Source organism: Pithys albifrons, chromosome Z, assembly GCF_047495875.1.
Source record: "Pithys albifrons albifrons isolate INPA30051 chromosome Z, PitAlb_v1, whole genome shotgun sequence".
NCBI classification, from domain to species: domain Eukaryota; kingdom Metazoa; phylum Chordata; class Aves; order Passeriformes; family Thamnophilidae; genus Pithys; species Pithys albifrons.
In genome coordinates this window covers 32,240,482-32,263,187 of record NC_092497.1, presented here as the reverse complement: position 1 = coordinate 32,263,187, position 22,706 = coordinate 32,240,482, and the positions used below count along the sequence as shown (strand labels likewise).

At 40.2% G+C, this 22,706-nt stretch overlaps 1 protein-coding gene across 2 annotated transcripts in view; it reads left to right on the top strand.

Moving 5' to 3' along the window:
- Positions 1-22,706, top strand: part of PCSK5 (proprotein convertase subtilisin/kexin type 5) — a 199,014-nt gene that overhangs the window by 66,915 nt on the left and 109,393 nt on the right. For both annotated transcript variants that reach the window (XM_071581350.1, XM_071581351.1), the window contains exon 5: positions 1,973-2,049. In XM_071581350.1, the coding sequence (XP_071437451.1) occupies positions 1,973-2,049 (77 nt within the window). The remainder of the gene's footprint in view (positions 1-1,972; positions 2,050-22,706) is intronic.

Here is a 22,706-nt window from a genome sequence, read left to right as displayed (position 1 = left end):
TTTTTTTACTTAATATGCTCACACTCTAAGAACATAGAACTGGAATACACTGCTTTTCAGTTAATGCATGCAGCTGAAGTTCATTTTTGGCCAATACATTTAGTCAGTGAGACAGTAGCTTTTCTTAAAAATAGTAATTTTACAGTAATCCTTCCAGGTATTAATTTTTAAAACTACTTATCTTCTAGAAATTTTATTAAAGGAAAAACATATGACATTTTACAATTTAGTCAGTTAAAAACAAGTGTAGAGTATTTTGGAGTCTTTTCTAGTTAATCTCTTAACTCGACTGAGACCCCCACAGTTTGTGATAGAGCCATGTCCTTCGTTTTCTGTATTCTATGTCTCATGTTGCCTTAAGACATTTCTGTTTGCTTGTGGTTCACCACATTTAGAAGATTGGTTTAATATAACTTGAAGGCTGGATAACATAAGGAGAAGCTACTTCTCTAGTGGCTAAGTTATTGTGTTAGTCTCAGAGTTCAAAGCTGCTCAGAACATCAGGGCCACACTTTGCTGTAGTGATTCGTGCTATCCTTTGGGAGTACCTGAAAGCATGTGACCATGAGGACTTTATTTTTTGTCAGAAGTAAAGTGTGCAAGGTGTGCATCCACACAAAATAAGAAATCAAGAAAATATATTTGGATTGAGCTGGACTGATGAAGATGACCAATGCAAGGCATGCATATGGAGAGAGAGAGAGAGATAACTTCAATCCCTTCACTTCGCTTACAGATGCATTTTGTTAAAGAGCCCTGAACACAGGCATTTTGCCAGTGAGCTTGTCATCTTGATAGAGCATTAGAGAGATGAAAGTGACAAAAGCATCTTTAACAACCCATTAAAACCTACAATGGTGTCCATAGGTTAAGGCCACTTACTTGAAATTAGCCATATTTACATCTGTATCCTTTCCTCTGCTACACAAGGAACACAGCTTGAGGGTGGCAGGCTATTGACCAATTTGTCACAATTTTATCCTAATGTTTGATCCTAATGCCTGACACATCTTTTGTTTTAATATGTGATGTTATTTAAAAAAGCAGATATAATTTTACCTCCTCAGTGAATGACATAGATTGTATCATGGCACCTCATCCCAGTACTGTCTTTCCACTGAATTTAAGGCAACTCTATAATTCCTCACCACCTCTTCTCTCCCTTTCCTTACACCAACAAGGAATTCTCCTCAAGCAATATGCATAGCTTGTTTGATCACAAATTCCTTATGTATGTCAGATTATAGGCGGTGTGGCTGCAAGCAGGAATATTTGATGTGGATGTGGTAACTAGTTTTGAACAAAGAGTTTAAAAATGGCTACTTGCTGTGTCCACACACCCCCTGCTACCACATCAATTAATGAGAGCCATACAAACCAGCAGCTATTTATTCTATATTTTCAGCTGTAAGAACCCTGGTAAATATGGAACAAAAAACCAGAGATATCTTGCAGATATTTGAAACAGGAAAATGGGCAGGCAGTTGTGTTGCATTTTAAGGTGTGATGTTGTAACAATATCCTTAAGAAATGGTATTATTCTTATTCCTTGAAACAATGGCTGAAATTTCAGTCTTTGTGCAGATAATTTGTTGAATCTTAAAATATTTAGGGAAATCCCAGTTTTGAGAATGAACTCTCTTAACTTCCAAAAGATTCTTAAAAGAAAGGTAGTCTTCTGGTTAAATGAAACACCATTTTCTGTTTCCTCTCTGATGTTGGTTCTGTACTGTTTCAGATCATTTGTTATCCTTCTTTGTTTTCCAAAATTAAAATAGAAATAGAAGTCCCATAATTATAAAATATATAATCCTTTCCTAAAACACACAGTCATCATAAAACCACAGAAATGTTAGCTAGCCTAATTACTGTCTAATGACTCTCTTGTAGGAACCTGATGAAGAATGTATAGGCCACATGAGTCAATGGCTGCTTAATGAGAAACTGGTTTTCTTTCTCTTGTTGGTTACAGGATTCGCAGGCCAGTTTTGATGTAAATGGAAATGATTTTGACCCCATGCCTCGATACGATGCCAGCAACGAAAACAAGTAAGGCACTATGACACTCTTGACCTTTTCAATCCAAGTCATCAGGTAGAAAGTACCAATTCTTCTGTGAAAGTCTACAAAACTTGATTCCTCATAAAGCAGAATGATTTGCATTAAAATTTTTGTGAAACGCATGTTTTTGTCTTTTCTATGCACACTGTATGGCTCTTTGAAAGCATTTGAAGCCACCTGAAAACACATTAGTCTGAGAGTTCTGAGCTTGTAAAATGAACCATATTCAATCCCTTTGGGTGGCAGAATATATGGGGAGGCTTACTTTTTTCAGATGTCATTTAATTGTGTTTATTGGGGGATTATTATGTGTGACAACTGTCTTAGTTTCTGACCCTTTTGAACTTTGTAGACTTTGTGTATTGAAGCAGTAGACAACTTAATGGAGGTTGGGGTTTTTTCCCCCTCTAAAGAGATCTTTTAAAGTGAAGGAGATTTTTCATGTGGAGTTTGAGAGAAACCTTATAAACCCAGAAGCGGCAATTCTGCCAGATTATATCTGTGTCATGTGACTAGTTGGAGGTATCTCCATGAATGACATATTTCCCCTTCAGAGCTCTACTTCCCAATATTTCTCATTGCAACACTGCTCTTTGGATGCACTGTGGTGAAGGCTGGTCAAAATTCTGAGGGCCATCTCACCTCACCTCAGGAAGTGGACCACTTTTCTACCCTCCTAGGTGTTTGAAGGCAATTATTTGTTGGTAACATTTTCTTAACTAGGTACTTGAAAGCAATAAATACCTTTTTGTGGAATTGCATCATTTGAAGGAAGGAGAATGCTGCTGGTTTTCAATATGCTGACTGTGCATTTTGTTTTCTTGTAGTTCGTTTTTTAAATTGTGAAAAGCATATAGTATGTTTTGCTTGCAGAAGAGAAACTACAAGGGATTACACTTTGACCTTTACACAACTGAAGTGCTTTGGGTATTGTCTCTTCCCTACAAACCCATACATTTTCTCCACAAGAACACAGCGGATGCTAGCTGGGAGTCAGCTGCAAAACGTTGTTGGTTTGACTGCAGAAACCAGTTGGAGCAACCTTCATACTTCACTGGAGAATCTCTCCTGGTCAAAACCTACTTAATACAGCAGGGAAGGCTGTTTCATTGTAACAGGACAAGCTGCAGAACAGAGGCTTGTTAAGCAAAGCTGCCTGTTACATATACATCCACTTGGTCTCAAGGAGCTGTAATAACTACTCTCAGCCATGAGTGAAAGAACTGAATACTGAGGTGACTTCTGCCAATACTTGTTTGCTCAAATGCTTACTCTACCTCATAGTCCAAGATGAGAAATACGTAGAGATTAAGCTCTTAGGAGCTGTATATATAAATGTACCTGAACAGAAATGCATCTTAGTTGTCATTAATTGAAGTGCTATTTAACATAAATACATACTCCGTTGGCATTAATTTGAATAACAATAGTTTGTTTATTTGGGACTGCAATCTTAAAATATGTTCTCATTCAGTTGTTCTTACTTGTTGCTGTTTACCTGCTGCCAATTATTTTTGTTTAGAAACAATCACATGCCAGATAGATTTCTTTCCCATTTTGCTTGTTAGCATATCTTTCTCATCCTGTTTTCATACAGAAGCTCAGTTTACTGAATCTTTTCTGCCTCTTCTTCTCTAGAAATCTCCGAAAGCAAGAGAGAATAAAAAGAGAAATTCACTGAAACCCTTTGTTTTGGAATGTGTAAACATTGCACGTGCAGGCTAGTTTAAGCAAAAAGACACTGATGTGGAACAAATGGTAGACAGACTTGGTTGCTACATCACCTCAGTTAAGTTAATGACAGGCTGAGGATCTCAGAGCTGGATGCTTATATGGAAAATGCTAATGCTACACTGAAATTGTTAGGAAATACCCTCAAGACACCTGCTCATTGAAAGAGAGGTATGAATAAAAGTCTATCAATTCTTATTCTTGCCAAAGCCTTCTATTTTTCTTCCAGTGCACGAAATTTGTGTGCTGTTGTTATCTCAGTTTTAGAGGTATGGTGTCACTGATGTTGAAAATGTCAGAATAAGCAAATGTGCTGCAGTTTTTTCATGGCTAATAGAAGAAATCTTTGACATGATTTATGAGAGGTCTCAGGACTACCAGCAGGATAGTTATAAACATGCTAGTTAGTTGAAAACAAAGTATGAATGTGGGAACAAAAGTTGCTTACAGCTCAGAGATGTAGGCATTGCCACTCAGCATACTGCAACAACTAGTTTGTATGACTGACTGCTTCAGCTTCAGCCCTAACTTTGTGTATATTAGAGCCTGGTACACAGTGTTGGGAGAGCATAACTGTGACTGTATGGTTGTGACTAAAAGTAGTCACTTCATTCCTTATTTCATGTTTGCTCTTTCCTCCTTTCTCCAGCATTTGTGCAGTGTTCCAGAATGAATCATGATGAAAACTATACTGGCAACAACAGAAACAACATACAGTGTTTTCAGGCAGGTCAGGCATGTACTGCATTCAGCTCAGGCTGAGGTCAGAGGAGAGCAAGACTGGCACAAGTGGGGAAAATTAAGTATGGCCTCTCGCTCGCAATGCCAGTTGCAGTGAACTAAGGTGACTGTCTGACAATGCCCTGAGTACCTATGATTTTTCCACCAAATTGAGTGTGATGGATGGGCATTTGCCATCAGTGGCTTCCAAGGAATTTTGAGAAAAGTTGTGGCTGTCAGCCTGGCCCTGTGTAAGTACTCCTCAGCTGAGCTGCTCCTTTGCATCACAGCACAACCCCTCTCTTCTGCTGTCCACCACCCACCTATTCTGCACACACTTCAGGGACACATCCTGACGCATCTGTGCGAAGATGTTGTTCTTCTTGCAGTTGGGCCATGATGAGGGCACACACTTGGAGACTTCCAAATTTAAATGCACTTGCAAGGATTCACCCTCTGTTATAGGTTTGGACACCCTCTTTATTTGCTGCTAGAAGCCACATACCTCCATCTGTAAATCTTTTTATTTGGCTGGGTACTGAAGTCATCCCTTTTTGTACAAACCATGCCTAGAGAAGGGAAGATGCTTTCTCTTTTGTTGGTACTTAAAGTTTTATATGGTATATAATTTTGGACTGATTCGTGTACCTTCTAGCACTGGGGAATTTTAGTTTTCAGACTCTGCATACCTCTTGAATAATTCTGCTGCCCAACCATCAAGGTCCTGTAGTGAAATATGGTGGTAGGAGGAAGAAGCTGTGCTGTAATGGACTTTATCAGTGTTATCAGGAGGTACAGTGTCAGTGTAGAATCAGCTTTTTGATACAGAGGATACATGGAGCATGTTTCCAGTTTAAGATTACTTGGCAGCCTAACCTCCCCTTAGAGGCTGTGTTTCCAGTTAGGCAGATACACTGAGGCTGGTAAGCAGCACCTAACATCTTCAACTTTTGCAGCTCACACCCTTTTTCCCCAGTGGCCCCTGAACTCAGCAAGAGTTAAACTACTGTGTAGGTACTGAAAAACACTACTAAGAACCTGTCTATATTTTTGTGTCTAAAATACCTTCAGAAATTGGGGCAGGAATTCAGATTGTCTAGTGTACATGGTCATTTGGCACCTACATACTTAAGTTGTGTCTGGAAGTTCAGCTAAACACAACCAGGGAATATTCCAAAAGCCATGCTTTACAAAGATATCATAATGTGTAGATCAGTCTGGTTGATTCCTGCTTCCTGCTGTAGCAACTGGACAACATTGCATAATGGTGATTTGTGTCTTCCAGTGAAAGTGGGATGTACAAATGTGCCATTGTTTTGTGAAATGATCTAGTTTATTCTGCCTCATTTTATAATCCAACCTCAAGGGATGGGATGATAAGGAGTAAAAAGAATGGCTGTAAAAATAAGCAGGTGTCTCTGGACGGCTTTACATGCAGCTGGGTCTGTGTGCTAGCTTTTCACTTTTAATCAGAGTGAAGCCTCTGTATTGCTGAGACAAATTGGTAAGCAAAAGAAACGTGAAGAAATTAACTGTAGATTGCTTCAGTCTAAGCCCCAGAGTAGCACTTTCCAAATTGTATTTTGAAAGTTTTACATTAAATCTTCTATTAGCTAAGTTGTATAGGAAAGTCATAAGAAGCATGAGAGTAATCTTTCAAGGCTTGTAAAAATCAGGGTGGGATGATAGTTTCTTTAACTACTATGGTATGCAGGAGTCCTGCCAGAAGTTTTCTTTGGTTTCTACAAATTGGCAGCAAGTCATGAAGCTTGTAAATAGTACAGGCCTAGAGTTTCCTTTTGCTCAGAGGCTACAGACAGCAGTCAGCTGTGGATAAAGTCATTCCTGCTATGCAAAGCATCTTTTTTTGGTTTACTGCAGAGTACTGCTGCTTTATTTTTTTTTCTTTTGTTCCACTGTTATCTCTTAACATCTATGTTTAAAGAACTAGGCATTCTCAGTCACAGATCCGTAGACAGAATGCAAATAGGATTATTGAATTGGTACTAGGCCCATTGTATAGCCTCAGGAAGAAAACAGTAGTGTTCATAGTATTGTAACATTTTTTTATTTCAACCGAACACAAATGTGTTTTTCTGTTTCATAAGAAATTTCTCAAGGATTGTATTACAAAGCTTAGGTCTTACTATAGTGACAGGTACTTTTATAAAACAGACCACCTTCTAAAAAAGCTCCTTTAAATAATACCAGTTGATATTGCTCCACTCCTTATTAAATTTACATAAGAAAAAGTTGTTTGTTTTGGAGATAATGAGCCAATCCTTGGATGCCTTTTCAACATTTTTCAGTGATACATCCCACTACATAAATAACTTACTTCAATAACCTTCTAAATTGTCTTTTAATGAGTGTAAGATTCAACAATTCTTGCTTGTTCAAACATCATTAGAAACATTGAACTTTGCAATATGGGAACAACTTTACATTTTATCTCACAAAAAATAATGCAAGGTATTTGACAGGCAAATCAGCTTCTGTTTACTCCTGGATGGTCAATAAAAGAAATTTATAAAGTTTCATTTACTGCTGGACACTGTTTAGCACAGCCACCTGAAGAACTGAGCACAGTCAAACTCAGGGTACCTGAAGTCTCTCAATTATGGCTTGAAAGAACATCTCGAAAACTTTCCACAGCAGCAGTGTGATAGAAAAGAGTGCTGACAATTGAAGCTATCTCTCTATGCAGTTTATGCATTTTGACTGATGGTATGCACCTGTTGCTATTGCTGTGAAATTAACTAGGTTATGTGCTGCAGAAAAAAACAAAGGGGAAATAAACTGTACAGAAAAGCACTACCAACACCATCTTGTGTTTTGTAAAAATCAATTCTGCAGTCCAACGGCTAGTCACAACAACAAAAAAGACTTGGGCAATTTTTCATACTAGTCACTACTTTGTTTGCTTGCACCTGCTCAAGACTCTTAAACAGCACTGAGCTGCAGGTCCCAAGGCTCACACTTGCAAACAGAACCTGGGAAAGGTAGTGATAAATATGTGTAAGGAGGCTGGAATAAGTTGGAGTAAGGTATCAGCACTTGGACAAAGGCTTTTTTCAGGGGAAATCTGCTCTTTCCTGTACCCTGAATTTTCATCTTGACTTTCTCCAATGTTTGTAGGCTTAAAAACCAAAACATTTAGTGATGTTGTCAACTGACAGTGTCATCTGTCAGCTGATGTCAGAAAAGCGATTCTGATTGCACATAAATATTCCTTAATGGGAAGGTAATTTAGGCTAGAGAATGAATATTTCGGTAGATCAAATGCTTACACTGAGTATAGTATGGTTAATTCCAGTTACTAGTGACTGAATGTCAGGTGTCTAGTGTGTCTTACTGTCACTACAAATTTAATGGACTTTAGTTATGATTCTTAGGAAACCACAAGTATTGGATTGTTTTCTTTGAACTTGTGAACTTGTGAATTCATGAAAACTGGTGTCTGAGCTAACAGTCAGGGCTTGTTGATATAGAAGCTATAGTCAGTGACTGCAGTCCTGACTTAATGTGTTTTGCTTCTATTCTGGTTTTAAACTCATTGTAGTTATGGCCACATCCTACAGTGCTGCAGTTTTAGCAGATATTTATAATGAAATAAGTTCAGTCTATTTTAGTTTATAGTCTGAGATGACGCATTTTACATTGAGCAAAGTTAGTGATTCATCGGCTAGCCTCCAAATTAATTACAATCTTGTGACCTGTCATCATTTAGGAATGGTATTTTTCAATTTAATGTTTCCACTGAAACACCCTAGACCATGTGCCATTTCACTTCCCTCCAGTCTGTCATCCTGTGGTTGGCTGGAGAAGAGAATTGGAGGCACAAAAAGCTATAGGCCATGGATTGAGGTAAGAACAATGTACTAGAAATGGCAGTGAAGTCAAAATACAAACAGTAAAAACAATACTTATAACAGAGTGTACAAGACAGGTGAACAATTCTCGTGACTGATTGCTTATCCCACAGAACCAGGAAACACCCGACCCCACATTCGAGCAAACCAAAACGACCATCCTGTTCCATCTCCTCTGTGAATGACATAAAGTGGTATCAAACAACCCCAGGGGCCTGGCTGTGTCCCTCCTAGCTGCTGTAAAAGTTAACCCTGTTCTGGCAAGAACCAGGGCATGACCCATCCAAGTGCCTAGAGGCATGATGCAGCATGGCAAGTATCTCACTCCATGAGATACTAGATCTGTGTTGCTTGCCAGTATCTGTGAAAGTCCCAGTGTGAAATGATAAAAATAAGAGAGAGAAGCTTTGCAGCTTGCAGAATTGTACTCTGCTGAAGTACAATAATTTGATAGGTTCATTTGGAGAAACATTTTTCTCACTTTCTCACTATTACTTAGAGTCTCTTTGTGCGGTTAGACAAGGAACTGTCTTTCAGGTGGCCATACCTCAGGGGTAATCATCATATAAGCTTCCTTTCTTCTCTCCCATGGTAGAACTAAAAAACTTCATGCATATGGGTAGAAATTTTTAGAGTAAAGTTTCTTTTCTTTAACGCAAAATTTTGTAGAAACATGGAGCATGAATCCTTACCATAATTGATTTGATAATTTTTTTTTAAATCTAAACCAGATTTTTAACCTATGGGAAGAGGGAAGTATGCATTAAAACAGAAGAGAAAACAAACTAAGTGTTGATGTTTTGAAGTTCTCATGTTTTCCTGCTTCAAAATAAAATACACGTTCAATTGAGAGTAAGTGAGACCTTAGAATTTCTGGAAGCTGGGGACACTTAGCTGGTCTAAAGAACAGGCAGCCTATGTTATGCCAGTTCACTCAGCCAGGATGGGCACCCTCATTGTTGATGACTGTGATCAGTCCCTTGTGAGAGTGTTTCGTATTGTAAAGATACTGAAAAATCCTTTTGGCTGCAAGCCTGGATTCAGTAGCCTTTTGATGCAGGTTCCAGCTTTAATAGTGGAAAATCTTCCTAATGAAAGTTTGTCAAACTGCCAAAAATTGTCTTTCTGTTAAACTCTTCTATTCTGCTCATTATGTTATCAAGGGCACTACATAATACTCTTTGAAGCGATATAATTTATAACTTTTCAGAGCCATAGGAAAGAAGGCTGTTAGAGTAGTCATTGAAAGGGAGAGAACTTAAACAGAGGAATAAAAAACCCCAAAAAACAAACAAACAAAATTCAGCTAGAATTACAGCTGGAAGATGAAATAATACTCCTTTTTCTCTACCTTCATATTGGAGGAACAGTGCTCCTCCTTTTTATGATGTGTAAGAATTGAACTTAGCAGGGGAGAGTCTACAACTACAGCAGTCAAGTTTTGAAGCAATAAAATGGAAGACCAGTGTCAAGTTGCATACATCTATACATACAGCTCTACAGCTGAGTACAATTTGAGACCACAATTACATTTCTGTGTTCTTTCCCCTTTTCAGATGTAAGTATGGGAGAAAGTTAAAAATTGGTAATTTTGCCAGATGATTTCACAATAGTTAGCACAGTCAAAGGCAATGCAGCAATGTACAAAAGTGCAGCACTGATTACCCCTTTAATGTTTGTAGCATCAAGGCAGACCTCTACTTACAGGTTTGATAAAGGAATTATGAATCCAGTGTCAAAAGCTTTTAAATGGAAGTATTTTTATAAATGTCCTGGTATTAATGGTTGAACTTCACAAAGTTACAAATTAATTTCTTAATGGCATTAATATGTATTTTTATAAGAATTTTTCAGAATAAAAGTCTCAGATGTTGCTTTTTTCACAAATGAAAAAAAGGGCATCTGTATAGGTTATTGCTGTAGGCAGGTTTATTTTTATCGCCTTGATTTACATCACTGTGGTTCTGTAATTTTTCTTTTAGATGCAATCAAATTATTACCTTGAACACTTTTAGCAAAGTCAGATTTCTCTCTTTAAGACAAGCTATCCTTTTTCCCTGAAGGAAGATAAGCAAGGTAGAGAAATTTAGATGCAGAGGTACAGGAATAGATATTTGCAAAGGAAGATTACACATAGGTGCCCTCAAAATACCAGACAGTTGAAGGATTTAGGAGAATTTCTTTCTGAAAGCCGAGAATGCTAACTTCTCTGCACAAGCTGCATCAGGCCTAGGAAAGACACAATCCCTGTTCTTAGGGCTTTTATCATCCCCCAGCCTACCCCATTGCAGGGGCCATCAAACATCTCTGCAAGAACTTATCTTTTCTGATATCAGGGAGTCAGCCCCTCTTGAATGCAGGAGGAGAAAACATCTAAAACTGTCCCTGAGAAAGATGCCTCTTTCCAGGCAGGAAAGCTTTTTTGAGAGATATAACCCCTCATCTCCTCATAATCACTCTTTTGGATGAATCTTCTACACTTGGAATATTCATCATAGATGTAGATTGCAACGATGGGGTCTATGTTTAGCCTGGCTTTATTTTGTTTAATTTAAATTTATTTTAAATTTAATTTAAAAATGCAAAAATTATTTGCATTCAAATTATCAAATCTCTGATTTTGGAAAACCAATGGGATGAGGCTGTTGGCTAAGTATACGAAGGAGTGGCAGACAGTGTAATGAGAAGATATGTGTTAATACTCCTTTCAGCCCAAATTTATGTCCCTGCACTACTCTTCTTAAGACTCCATGAACATCAGATGAACTACTACTGACTTATCTGCAGCGTAGTGAATATGTGAGAATTAGGCTTCTTATGCTGAAACCCCTTTTGCAATTAGAAGGAAACTTTGCTCCTGCTGAATCAATGATATGTTTCAATTAAAAAGCAATTACCAACACAGATAAGAGTAGGATTTGAACTTATTTCAACAGTTTTCTCATTCATCTTTGAAATGCATCTCTAAAGAAAAATGGAAGGTCCATTTTCTGCGGAACAGCATCAAATGAAATTTAGTATTAAGCACAGTACATATCTTGCACAGTGCAATTGAAGTGGCTCTCAGAATTCAAAATTGGTAGAAAGTGTGTCTTTGAGCTGGAATATAGTAGAAAGCCAGAGTTATATAATAATAATTTCTTTTAAATGTTGTCACAACAGTAATCCACTGTCAGAAATGAAGTATGCAGAAAAGGTGAAGACCCATTCATGACCTGTATGCACATCACTGCATTGCTCCTCTTTTTTGCCTTATGACCTCAGGATCCTTGCATCTGTCAGTATCTTCCTTGCATGAAAGGGGAGACTTTCTCCTTAAAGGATTCCCCCAAACTGGTTTTGAGAGCTCTAATGGACTTATTTGCCTGCCAGGGAGGTCTAGACTTGAAACTCCAGATCTGCATTCTTGTAGTCATAAGATATTTTTCATTTCTGCTTAGGTGTCATTTCAGTAGAACTGATGAGAAGGTTTTGTATTCTGTTTCATTTGTATTTTCATTGCACAGAAGTGTGGAAATTTTTAAATAAAAGCATATTTCTCAAGCACCCGAGGTCTCTGAAGCTGATATACATTGGTGTGAATGAAAAATACGAATCAGGATAAATAATGACTGTCACACAATATGCTGTCATACAAAAGCTTGTGAAACAGAAGATGTGGAATGGAACATAAAATACCAAAGTACAGAATGTATCTGTAACTGAGCAGGCTCATGGCCATGAATTTAAACTGATGTCCTTAATGACAAAGGAATCTGGGAAGGCTAGACATACTTCAAGGTGGAAATCTTAAAAACACAGGAGGCCGACCCCATGTGCAGAAAGATGAGTTGTTAGAGAAGAAGACTAGCCTGGCTGAACAGGAGCTCAGAGGAGGAAAAGATGGTTTATGGCCTTTGGAAGAAGGGGCAGGCAACTCAGGAAGAGTACAAGGACACTATTAGGCCATGTAGAAAAAATATTTGAAAGGCAAAAGTTCAGCAAGAGCTCAAACTGGCTACTGCTGTAAAAGATAATAAAATGTGATTTTATAAATGCAACAGAAGAAGGACCATGGAAAATCTCCATTCTTCATTGGACCTGCAGGGGAACATTATTACCAAGGATGAGGAAAATGATGTGGTACTTAATGCCTTCTTTCCTCCATCTTTAACCATAAGACCTGAGGACAACTGGCCCCTTGAACTGGTAGACAGGGTCAGAGAGAGGAATAGACCTTCTCTAATCCAGGAGTGAGTGGTTGGTGACTGTCTGTGCTACTTACACACTCACAGGTCTATGGGACTGGGTGGGTTTTATCCAAAGGTACGGAGGGAACTGGTGAAAGAACTTGCTAAGCTGTGCTCCATCATTTATTATCAATTCTGGCAAACTGGGAGGTCCCACATGACTGGGGGTTTGCCAGTGTGACACTCATCCACAAGAAGGGCTGGAAGGAGGGTCTACAGGCCTGTCTGCCTGACCTCAGTGCCCAGCAAAGTTATGGAACACATTATCTTGAGTGCAATCATATGGCACAACATACACATATGGAAAACCAAGGGATTAGGCCTAGCCAGCATGTGTTTAGGAAAGATAGGTCCTGCCTGACCAACATGATCTCATTTTACGACCACAAGACCTGCTTAGTAGATGAGAGAATGTCAGTGTATGTAGTCTACCTGGACTTCCACAACGCCTTTGATTCTGTCTCCCATGGTGTTCTCCTGTAAAAGCAGAGAGCCCATGGCTTGGACAGGTACAATCTTCCCTGGGTTTAAAAACTGGATAGATGGCCAGGCCCAAACAGTGGTGGTGAATGATGCTGCGTCGGTTGGCTGACAGTCACTAGTGGTGTTCCCAGGGCTTAGTGTTGGGCTCAGTCCTGTTTAATATCTTTATTGATTATTTGGATGAGGGGATTGAGTGTACACTCCGTAAATTTGTGGATGACACAAAGTTCAGTGCAAGTGTTCATCCACTGGAGGGTAAGAAGGCTCTACAGAGGGATCAGGACAGGCTGGATTGATAAGCCAAAGGTAGTGGTATGAAGTTCAACAAGACCAAGTGCCAGATCCTGCACTTTGGTAACAACAACCCCAGGCAGCACTACAGGCCAAGGTAAGAGTGGCTGGAAAGTGGCCCAGGGAAAGGACCTAGATGTGGTGGTCAACAGCTGGCTAAACATGACCCAGAAGTGGAGACAGGTGCCCAAGAAGGCCAGTGACATCCTGGCTTGTATCAAGAATAATCTGCCCAGCAGTACGAGGGAAGTGGTGGTCCTCCTGTACTTGGCACTGGTGAGGTTGCACTTTGAGTCCCTGTCATGTGGAAAGGAGGAGGGAGACAGAAATGCAAAGATTTCCAGTCTTAACTGTAGTAATAAGAAATTATTAGCAATAAGTGCTTCCAGACAATCAGATCCTTATGTTCCCAACACTGCCTATCGACTACAGACAGCACACATGTTGGAAGGATTTCTGACCTCTGATATGAAGCTGCACTTAATAGCTAGAAAAGAACTTTTCCCACAACAACTCCCAAAATAACATTTATTAATACAAGTATGTGACAGTTATTGTGGGTTATGCTTTGTCGGTGATAACGTTTAGCTGCAAGATTCTATTTAATTGATAATAAAAACCCCCAAAAGAAATGCACACAAAACACATTTTACAGAGACAAACACACCAAACTCAAGTTTCAATACAGCAATGTATCCCATTTTCATGACAGACAAAAACTAGCAACAAAAAACTACTAACCAAAAGCACAGCCACCTAAAACACTTATCTAGACACTCTTTCAATAACATAGGACAATAAAGTAGCTTGCACATCACTCTCTCTGTAACACAAAGCAAAAGGAAAGAACAGCGCTGCTTCTTATCAACACAGATGTTGAAAAAAACAACTTCACATTGCAAAAGAAAGCAATAACTAATATGAAGTAGCAAAATGTAAAGCAAGTTACTGTTATTAAGGTAGCAAAACACAGTTAGTAAAGGAGGTGCTTATAGAGTAAGAATCAAAGTAGCTGATAGCATAAGATGTAAGATAGAATGTATAAAGGAATAAGCTTTGTAAGAAAGTAAAGGAAGTAAAGTATAGAAAAATAGAAAGCACATGGTCTCCTTAACCCCTACATTGTTCCAGGAGGTAGGAGGAGGCAGGACAAAGCTGCCAGCAGCTACCTTAGCAGAGACAATGGCATTCCTCCCTCTCTCCTGCAGTCAAAACTGCATCTCTTTTTATACCTTTTTTTTTTCCTTCAGGTGGTTGTGTGACTAAAGTCAATCTTTTAGGGGGTTGATACAGATGCCTGAGGGTGGTGGCTTCTTGAGTGGTTATAGAAGATATCACAAAGGGAGGCCATGTCATTTTTTAACACTCCATCCTTTGTTAATCTCATCAGTTTGAAAGCTTTTGTCCTTGGCTGGGAGCACCCCTCCAGGGGGCTGAGACGTTTCCCTCAACCTATCCAGGCTTATCAGGGCTATCACCCCACAGTCCCATTTGCAGTTCTGGGCCCTTCACTTCAAGAAAGACATTGAGGTGCTGCAGTGTGTCCAGAGAAGGGCAGTGGAGCTGATGAAGGGTCTAGAGGGTAGGTCCTGTGGGGAGCTGCTGAGAAAGCTAGGAGTGTTTAGCCTGGATAAAAGGAGGGTCAGGGGAGACATCACTCTTTACTGTTGTCTGAAGGAGGTTGTAGCATGGTGGCAGTTGGCTCTTCTCCCAGGCAACTAGTGACATAGCCTGAAGCTGTACCAGGGAAGGTTCAAGTTGGATATCAAGAAGAATTTCTTCATGGAATGGGTTTTTAAACATTGGGATGGACTGCTTAGTGAGGTGGTGGAATCACCATCCCTGGAGGTGTTCGAGAAATTATTAGATGTGGACCTTAGTGCCATGATCTAGTTGCCAGGGTGGTGATCAGTCAAAGGTTGGTCTCAGTGGTGTTGGAGGTCTTTTCTAACCTCAGTGATTCTGTGATTCAGTGGAAGAATGTAGGCATTAGTGTTAGTCATGGTTCTGTCCTGTGTTTGTGACCAAAACAGTGTTGGTAATGCTGAACTATGCTTACAGAGCACCAAGGCTGCCTCGGTTTCTCATGCTGCCCCCTCAAGCAAGGATGCTGGTGGGGGACAAGAGGCTTTAAAGTGACACAGCTGGGACAACTAGTTCCACTTGAGCAAAGGGATATCCCATGAGGTACAATGTCATGCTCAATCCTAAAGCTGGGAAGTATTTTTGCCAAAGTGACTGTTGACTGAAGAGAGGCTGGGCATTAAGTCTGCAGGTGGAACATGCTGAGTAATTGCCTATACCTCACTTGATTATGTTTTATTTATTTTTTGCCTTTATTTATTGAATTGTTTCTGTCTCAAATAACAAGTTTTTCTCTTATTTGGTCTTCCAATTCTTCCACCCATCCCAATGGGAAGGAGGGAACAAGTCACTGGGTGGGAGTTAGCTGTCTGTTGGGGTCAATACCACACCCTTTTAATAATTTACTGGTTCCCAGGGGTTTATTAGCTTAAAGCTTTGGAACACTTCTTGATGGTAATAGATATCCGAAGCACTATTCCTGCAGCCTTGATTTCATGTTGAAGTTGACCACATGTTGTATGGTGAGATAAGTTAGTTTTTGCATATGTAGTAGATATGTTCTGGTCCAGAGAAGTATCCAAATGTGGAGCTATTACAAAGGTACTGATCCCACAGTTGCTGTGCTGGTCCATTTCTCTGTGAAAAGCATCATAACTGACAGGGCAATGCAGGTAGGAAAAAAAGCAGAAAAAAGAGAAACATCTTTACTTCTTCACTTCCTCTGACTCTTATAAATTCAGTTATTGCATGTAGCAACAACAGATAAATTTCTCAGAAGAACTTACATTATTTGCAGATGTTACGTATATAGGACACTTCAAATACATAGGAAGCTAACACCAAGGCAGGTAAAGGACCCCTGAAAACCTTCAAAATCAGCTTGCTGGCTATAGGATCAAATAGATGAAAGGCTTTGACTAAATAAATTACATCTCTTGGTTTCTTCATGCTCAATTAGGATGCAGCGTCAAGTCTTCTGATTCACAGAGCAGATCTCTACCATGGGCAAGCGCTAATGTGGAACCAAACATTCCTGCCTCAGTAAAATACTCCTGCCTCTTACTGTCTTAAATGCAGTTAGCTAACTTGCTGAGAAATTGTAGTCTGAAGCTTTATTCCTGGCTTTGTTTACAGATGTGATGACTTGCTAACAAAACACAAAAAGTGTGTAGAATTTAAGTATTTGTTCCCAAAATTATAATTGTTAAGATGTAAGTATTTTAGTCCAATCTAGTAGAGATTTGCAGCTCAGGGTCTTGGTACCTCTTCAGTAAAATGAGAACAGTAGTATCTTGTTACAGCGAAAAAGAATTACTTTTTAAGAATGTAAATATGCTATAGTAAAAGGTGGTGAAATACAAGCAAGTGTAAAAGCAAATTTATGTGATTTAGTTAAGCACTTTTTCAAAAAACAGATGATTAACAGCTTCACCTGCATCCTTCTCATCCAAAGTTCTTCTTTATGCTTACTGTGTAGATAATATGGTGCAGCCAGTACATAGTAAACTTTCTCAAGTCTAAGAATGTTCACTGTAGGTGGTACATTTGAAATTGCTAGCAGCAACTTTCTAACAAGCTTTATTTCATAAAATCGTAGAATATATTGGGTTGGAAAAGACCTCCGAGATCATCAAGTCCAACCCTTGGTCCAACTCCAGTCCCTTTACTAGATCATGGCATTCAGTGCCACGTCCAATCTCAGTTTAAAAACCTCCAGGGATGGTGAATCCACCATCTCTCTGGGCAGCCCATTCCAATGCCTGATTACTCTCTCTGGAAAGATTTTTTTTCTGATAACCAACTTAAATATTCCCTGGAAGAGCTTAAGCCCGTGCCCCCTTGTCCTATTGCTGAGTGCCTGGGAGAAGAGACCAACCCCCACCTGGCTAGAACTTCCCTTCAGGTAGGTATAGACAGTAATGAGGTCACCTCTAAGCCTCCTCTTCTCCAGGCTAAAAAACCCCAGCTCCCTCAGCCTCTCCCCATAGCACTTATGCTCCAGTCCCTTCACCAGCCTTGTTGCTCTTCTCTGGACCCGCTCCAGAACCTCAGTATCTTTCCTGAACTGAAGGGCCCAGAACTGAACACAGTACTCAAGCTGTGGCCTCACCAACACAGAGTACAGGGGAAGGATCACTTCCCTGGTCCTGCTGGCCATGCTATTTTTGATATAGGACAGGATCCCATTGGCCTTCTTGGCCACCTGGGCATACTGTTGGCTCATGTTGAGCTTCCTGTCAGTTAATACCCCCAGGTTCCTTTCTGCCTGGCTGCTCTATACTATATATAGAGAGAGAGAGCAAGAGAGATAGATATATAACTATAAATAGACCAGAGCAAACTACCTCCAGCATACCAAAACAACCTCAAAACAGGAGATAGTCTCTTCCTGGTGCCATTATATTTATGGACAGCAGGTTGGCAGTGCTGCATTGCAGCTGGCTGTTAAGTCAGTTCCCCAGTCTTTTTTCCAGCAAAGTAGAGACAAGAGGCAGGAAGAGGTGCCGGCCTTCTATGACTCACAATGGTAATGGCAGTCACGTGGGGCAGGATGAAACTTCTGCCCCACTTCTGTGGGGAAGAGTAGACTCTCTCCTTGTCCTTTGTTGAAAGAAGGAAACTCTGGGAGTTGGGGAGGGGGCTAGTGGTTCTTAGCAACCTCCCTGCAGCAGAAGTCAGTCTTCAGGAAGTCTGCAGCGCATCCAGAAGCAGCCGTGACTCACTCTCTCTCTCTCTCCCTCCCTCTCTCTCTCTCCCCCTCCCTCTGAAGCTCAGGGCACCCAGGAATGGAGGTGAAAGGGGGGAAGAGCAGAGCTAGAAGGAGCTCCCTCCTAGATGCTCTCACCAGCTCAGCAAAACGGTGGCTTCAGCAGCTGCCCAAAATGAAGTGAACTCCAGCACCAGGAAAAACTTCTCTCCCTTCCCCCTCACTTTCCCCCCACCATTGAGCTGGAATCTAGAGTCATCAACCACACCTTTTGTTCTTGGTCCTGGGGCTTCAGCTCCCAAAACCTTTGTGTTGGTAGGGAGAGAGAAATTCCCTGAAGGACCCCTCCCCACACCACCTTTTTTTGTTTTGAACCTTTAACATCCTCTCACTAAAACAAAACTGTAAAATTCTAATTATATTGTGGAGACATATTCCTTTCCTGGGCATATATCAGAACTTCACACTTGTGACAAATTAACTGCTAACAGCTCAAAAATACTGGGAGAATGGCAAGGCAGCATTGCTATTACCCATGATGTTAGGTTTAAGATTCAAGTGTCTGACATGTGAAGTGTCCCATGTGTTGGTTTTAATGTTGTCATCTTTGATTTTATTTATGAGAAATAGATGAGATATTTTCACATTATTCCAAAAGTATCATCCCATAATGATGCATGAAGTCATTAGGGACCTTGACTCAAGAGACCTTCCAGTCCTGTGCTGTAAGTACATTACAATACTGTGATGCTGAGAAACAGAATCTTGCCTATGATGACACTCGAGTCTTTGACATTTTTCCTCATATCTCATACAGGAGATTTGTGTAACTTGTTTTTCACATTTACTCTGTAATCTCTTTCTCCAGTGTTAATATCCAAATATGTCTCCTTTGGGAAGTAGCTTCATTCTTACTATTTTTCAGCTGCGGCAGATTGTGTTTTAAACACAAAAGATTGATGTTTTACTTGCCTATGCTTTTAACTTCTGATAGTTTCCTTTATATGTCCTTATTCAGATGTTTGTAGAACAACATCCAAACCTAGTGCCACCTTGGGAAGTATTTTTCAACATCTAGCTTATTAGAGACCATTTATATATGAACAACTCTACGACATTATTACTTGTGTGCTACAGAAGACATTAGTCTGGAATGCAGTAAAGTGCTGTTAAAATACATTTTTATTCCAGCTGTTATTACATTGTGGTCCTTCAAATACCACATTTCCCTGTTTACAAATATATTCCAGGGTGAGAGAGCACTTTGAAAACAATTGAAAATTCAACTGAGGAAGAGTTTTGCAAAAAATAAATGCCAGCTCAGTTATTTTCCTACAGGTAGCAATGGCTACTTAAAATTCCATTCTTTCTCTTCTATAGAGGTTTGAAAATTATTGTAACACCTAAAGTTCATTTGCTCCTACTGTATTCAGTTTCCATCAGCCAACCACATTGTTTAGTTAATGTTACAGGTCCCATTCCTGGGATTCCATTCTAATTTATATTAGTGATTAAGGTGGGGTGTTATTTCTTTAGACTAATGCTTTGTCTTTATGCAAAGGAAATATATTTATATGTAATTATGCTTAGAAAAGAAATTGACAGTTATCAAAAACACCCTGTTCAAGCTCAGCCTATTAAAATGTACCACCCCTCAATTCCTCACTGTTTTCTTCATTTGCTTACAAACTAATTCCTGTGCTGCATGTCTCTTAGAAAACCTTATTAAATTATTCATATGTGCAAAGATATTTGTGACAGGCTTGCATTGAAATACTCTGAAACTCTTTTTTCCTTAAATTTCCATTCTGAAAAGACTCATTGGTGGCAGGTTGAAGTGGGCTGAACTATAACTTTATAGTGTCATGTAAAGCTGGAGGCTTCAAATGCTATAGGCCCCTGTGCTTTTTGTGTTCTTGATGAGCTTGAAAATCTCTAGAAGGATAAATAAACTACTACAAAGAAATACGTGATCACAATGTTTCTAGAATTTGAAGAATAGTTGTCAGAGATGGATGCTCTGAGATGCAGGACCTATTTACATGGCAGGGCCTTTTCAAATTACTTGAAACTGTTTTCACTACCTGTGCTGGTTTAAAGGCAAACCAGCAGGGGAAATGAACCCACCACGAGAGAGATTATAAGTCAGAGCTAAAATTTATTAATAATATTACAATAAATACACTGACACAAAAGGGAAATTGCTTTCAACTCACAAAAACCCAGCAGTATAACCCAGTGTCCTGGGACACAAACCCAAGGGGGTTTGTTTGCCCTTGTGCTGAGACCCCTGTGGCTCCCCCAAGTCCAGAGCAAAAGGAAATGAAAAACCTGTTGGTGCAGGCGAGGGCTGTGGTCTGGGCGAGAGCAGTGATCTCCTCCTGTCAAGGTCCTGTTGCTCCTCTGGATCCGACGAGAAGTTCCCGAGGTCTTCTTACCCACCACTTATGTACCCTCAGGGAGCAGCCAGTCCCTCCCCCTGGGCGGGGACTCACACAATGGGTGATTAACTCTGGGAGCCAGGGGGTATTGAACTGTTGATGGCCCATTAGCAGCTCCGCCCCCTCAGGCTGAGTGTGAAGCTGATAATGGCTCCCTGGGCAGCTGCTGCTAATGGTCCATTGTCCTTGGGGAATGAATAGAGTGGGTAGAATACACAGCTTTGATCACCCCACACACAGTGTTAACTGGTCCCTCCTGCTGAACTAGGACACTACCTCTGAATATTTTCTTTTTCTAAACGTTCAGAGGCAAGCTTAATTAACATCTACAGGATGTTCCTGGTTCCTTATGTCTCCTTCTTTTCTTCTTCCTCCTCCTTCTCCTCATCTTACTTCATCTTCTTCTTTAATTGCTGCATTGTGTGGTATCAGTTTATGACATGATAGCATCAAGGGCAATGAGAGTCATTTGGAATATGTATTCACTGTTGCTTTTCTACTCAAACCTCAGGCACTGCCTTTGGGAATCCATTAATTGTACTTGTTTGGTGAGGAAACAGGGGAGGATAATTTCCCCAGCTTTTCACCCCCATTTCTTCATATCTGCTACAACAGCTTTTGAGATTTTTTAGTTCCCTTCAGATGTTAAAGGAAAGTATGTTCTTGTTGCAAAGCCTGCCAGGTCTCCTCAGTGTGGTCCATACCATGTTTAGAGATGTATAGAGAATGATTTCTAAGAAATTTACTCAGAGATCTGCCCTGAGGATGAACAGTCATGAATGCATGGAATGTGGAAGAAAGTGGGCTGGTTTGGTGAGAAGTTCTTTCCTCCAATCACTTGGGAGTTCACCTGTAAACAGCTACAGGACCCTTTTAAAGTGACATAATATTTGCTAGAAGAATGCTGTGGCAACTCAATAGAGAAGTAACTTACTACAGTGTACTAGACTCTGGCTACTATTTGTCTGACACTGCTCGTCACTGGGTAGCACCCAGAGAATAATTACCCAGTCCCTATCCCCAGGTGAACTCCAAGATACGCAAAAAGATTTCAGCCACCAGTTGAGTGAGCCCCTGGTGATCTGGTGCTCCAGTCATGAGATATCACAGCCTATGATATGAAACTAGATAGCAGTGAAGCCAGGCAGCTGGAATCCTTGTCCCAGGATGTGGGCTTTGGCAAAGGGTTTAGGAAGAGGGCATAGACTCTCAGTCTCTGGAGGTGACTCTCTCAAGGATGATCTAACAGTGTGCCCAAATAACATGGATATAGCTTCAGCATACACAACCATGTGGCAGAAGTTCCTGTGGAGTGTGCCATTTCTGTACACCAACTCATTGACATTGATGTCAATGAAAGAAGGAGAACAAACAGTGGTTCAGGTGACTACCTAACTCCAGCAATATGAAGATCGTCTCTTTTCCTCCCTACTGACCTGCACCTCAGCTGTGGAAAGACTGTCTAAGACTACAGACAAATTCAAAATATTCAAGAAAGTTAGAGAGGAAATGTCCCATGTCTTGCCAGTATGGACTGCAGTTTCTGCTACTTGGGAGTAAGTGCCCCCTGCTAGGGAAAGAGGGTACACACTACAATGTAATCTGTGGTTATACCTGCATGACCACAGAGGACATGAGGAAGCCAGATGGAAAATCCACCTCTGCCCTAGCAGCAAAGGTAAATGAGTTGAGAGGAAGAACAACCACCACAGTAAATGCCACTCTGGTTTCCATTGGGCAAGTCCTCTCATAGAATAGGAGGGCTGATTTTACCTCTGATTCTCTTGAAGGGACCTCCCTTACATATTTACAAGAAGTGAGCAACAAATACTATGAACAGAACTAGAGAGGCGCTGACTTCAAGTAAATGGAGGAAAGGAGCAATTGGATCTATTGGACTGTCGCATCAGACCCACAAGAGTATGAGGATTTAGTTGACACTGTCACACAATGTAGCCTGATGCCATGAAGATATGTAGAGGCAGAATTCATCTCAATTTCTGGGATGACAGGGATTCCAGCAGCTGACTGTAGTGGAAGCTGAAGTGAGCCTGCCTGGGGATGAATGGCATGTCCAGAATCCCAT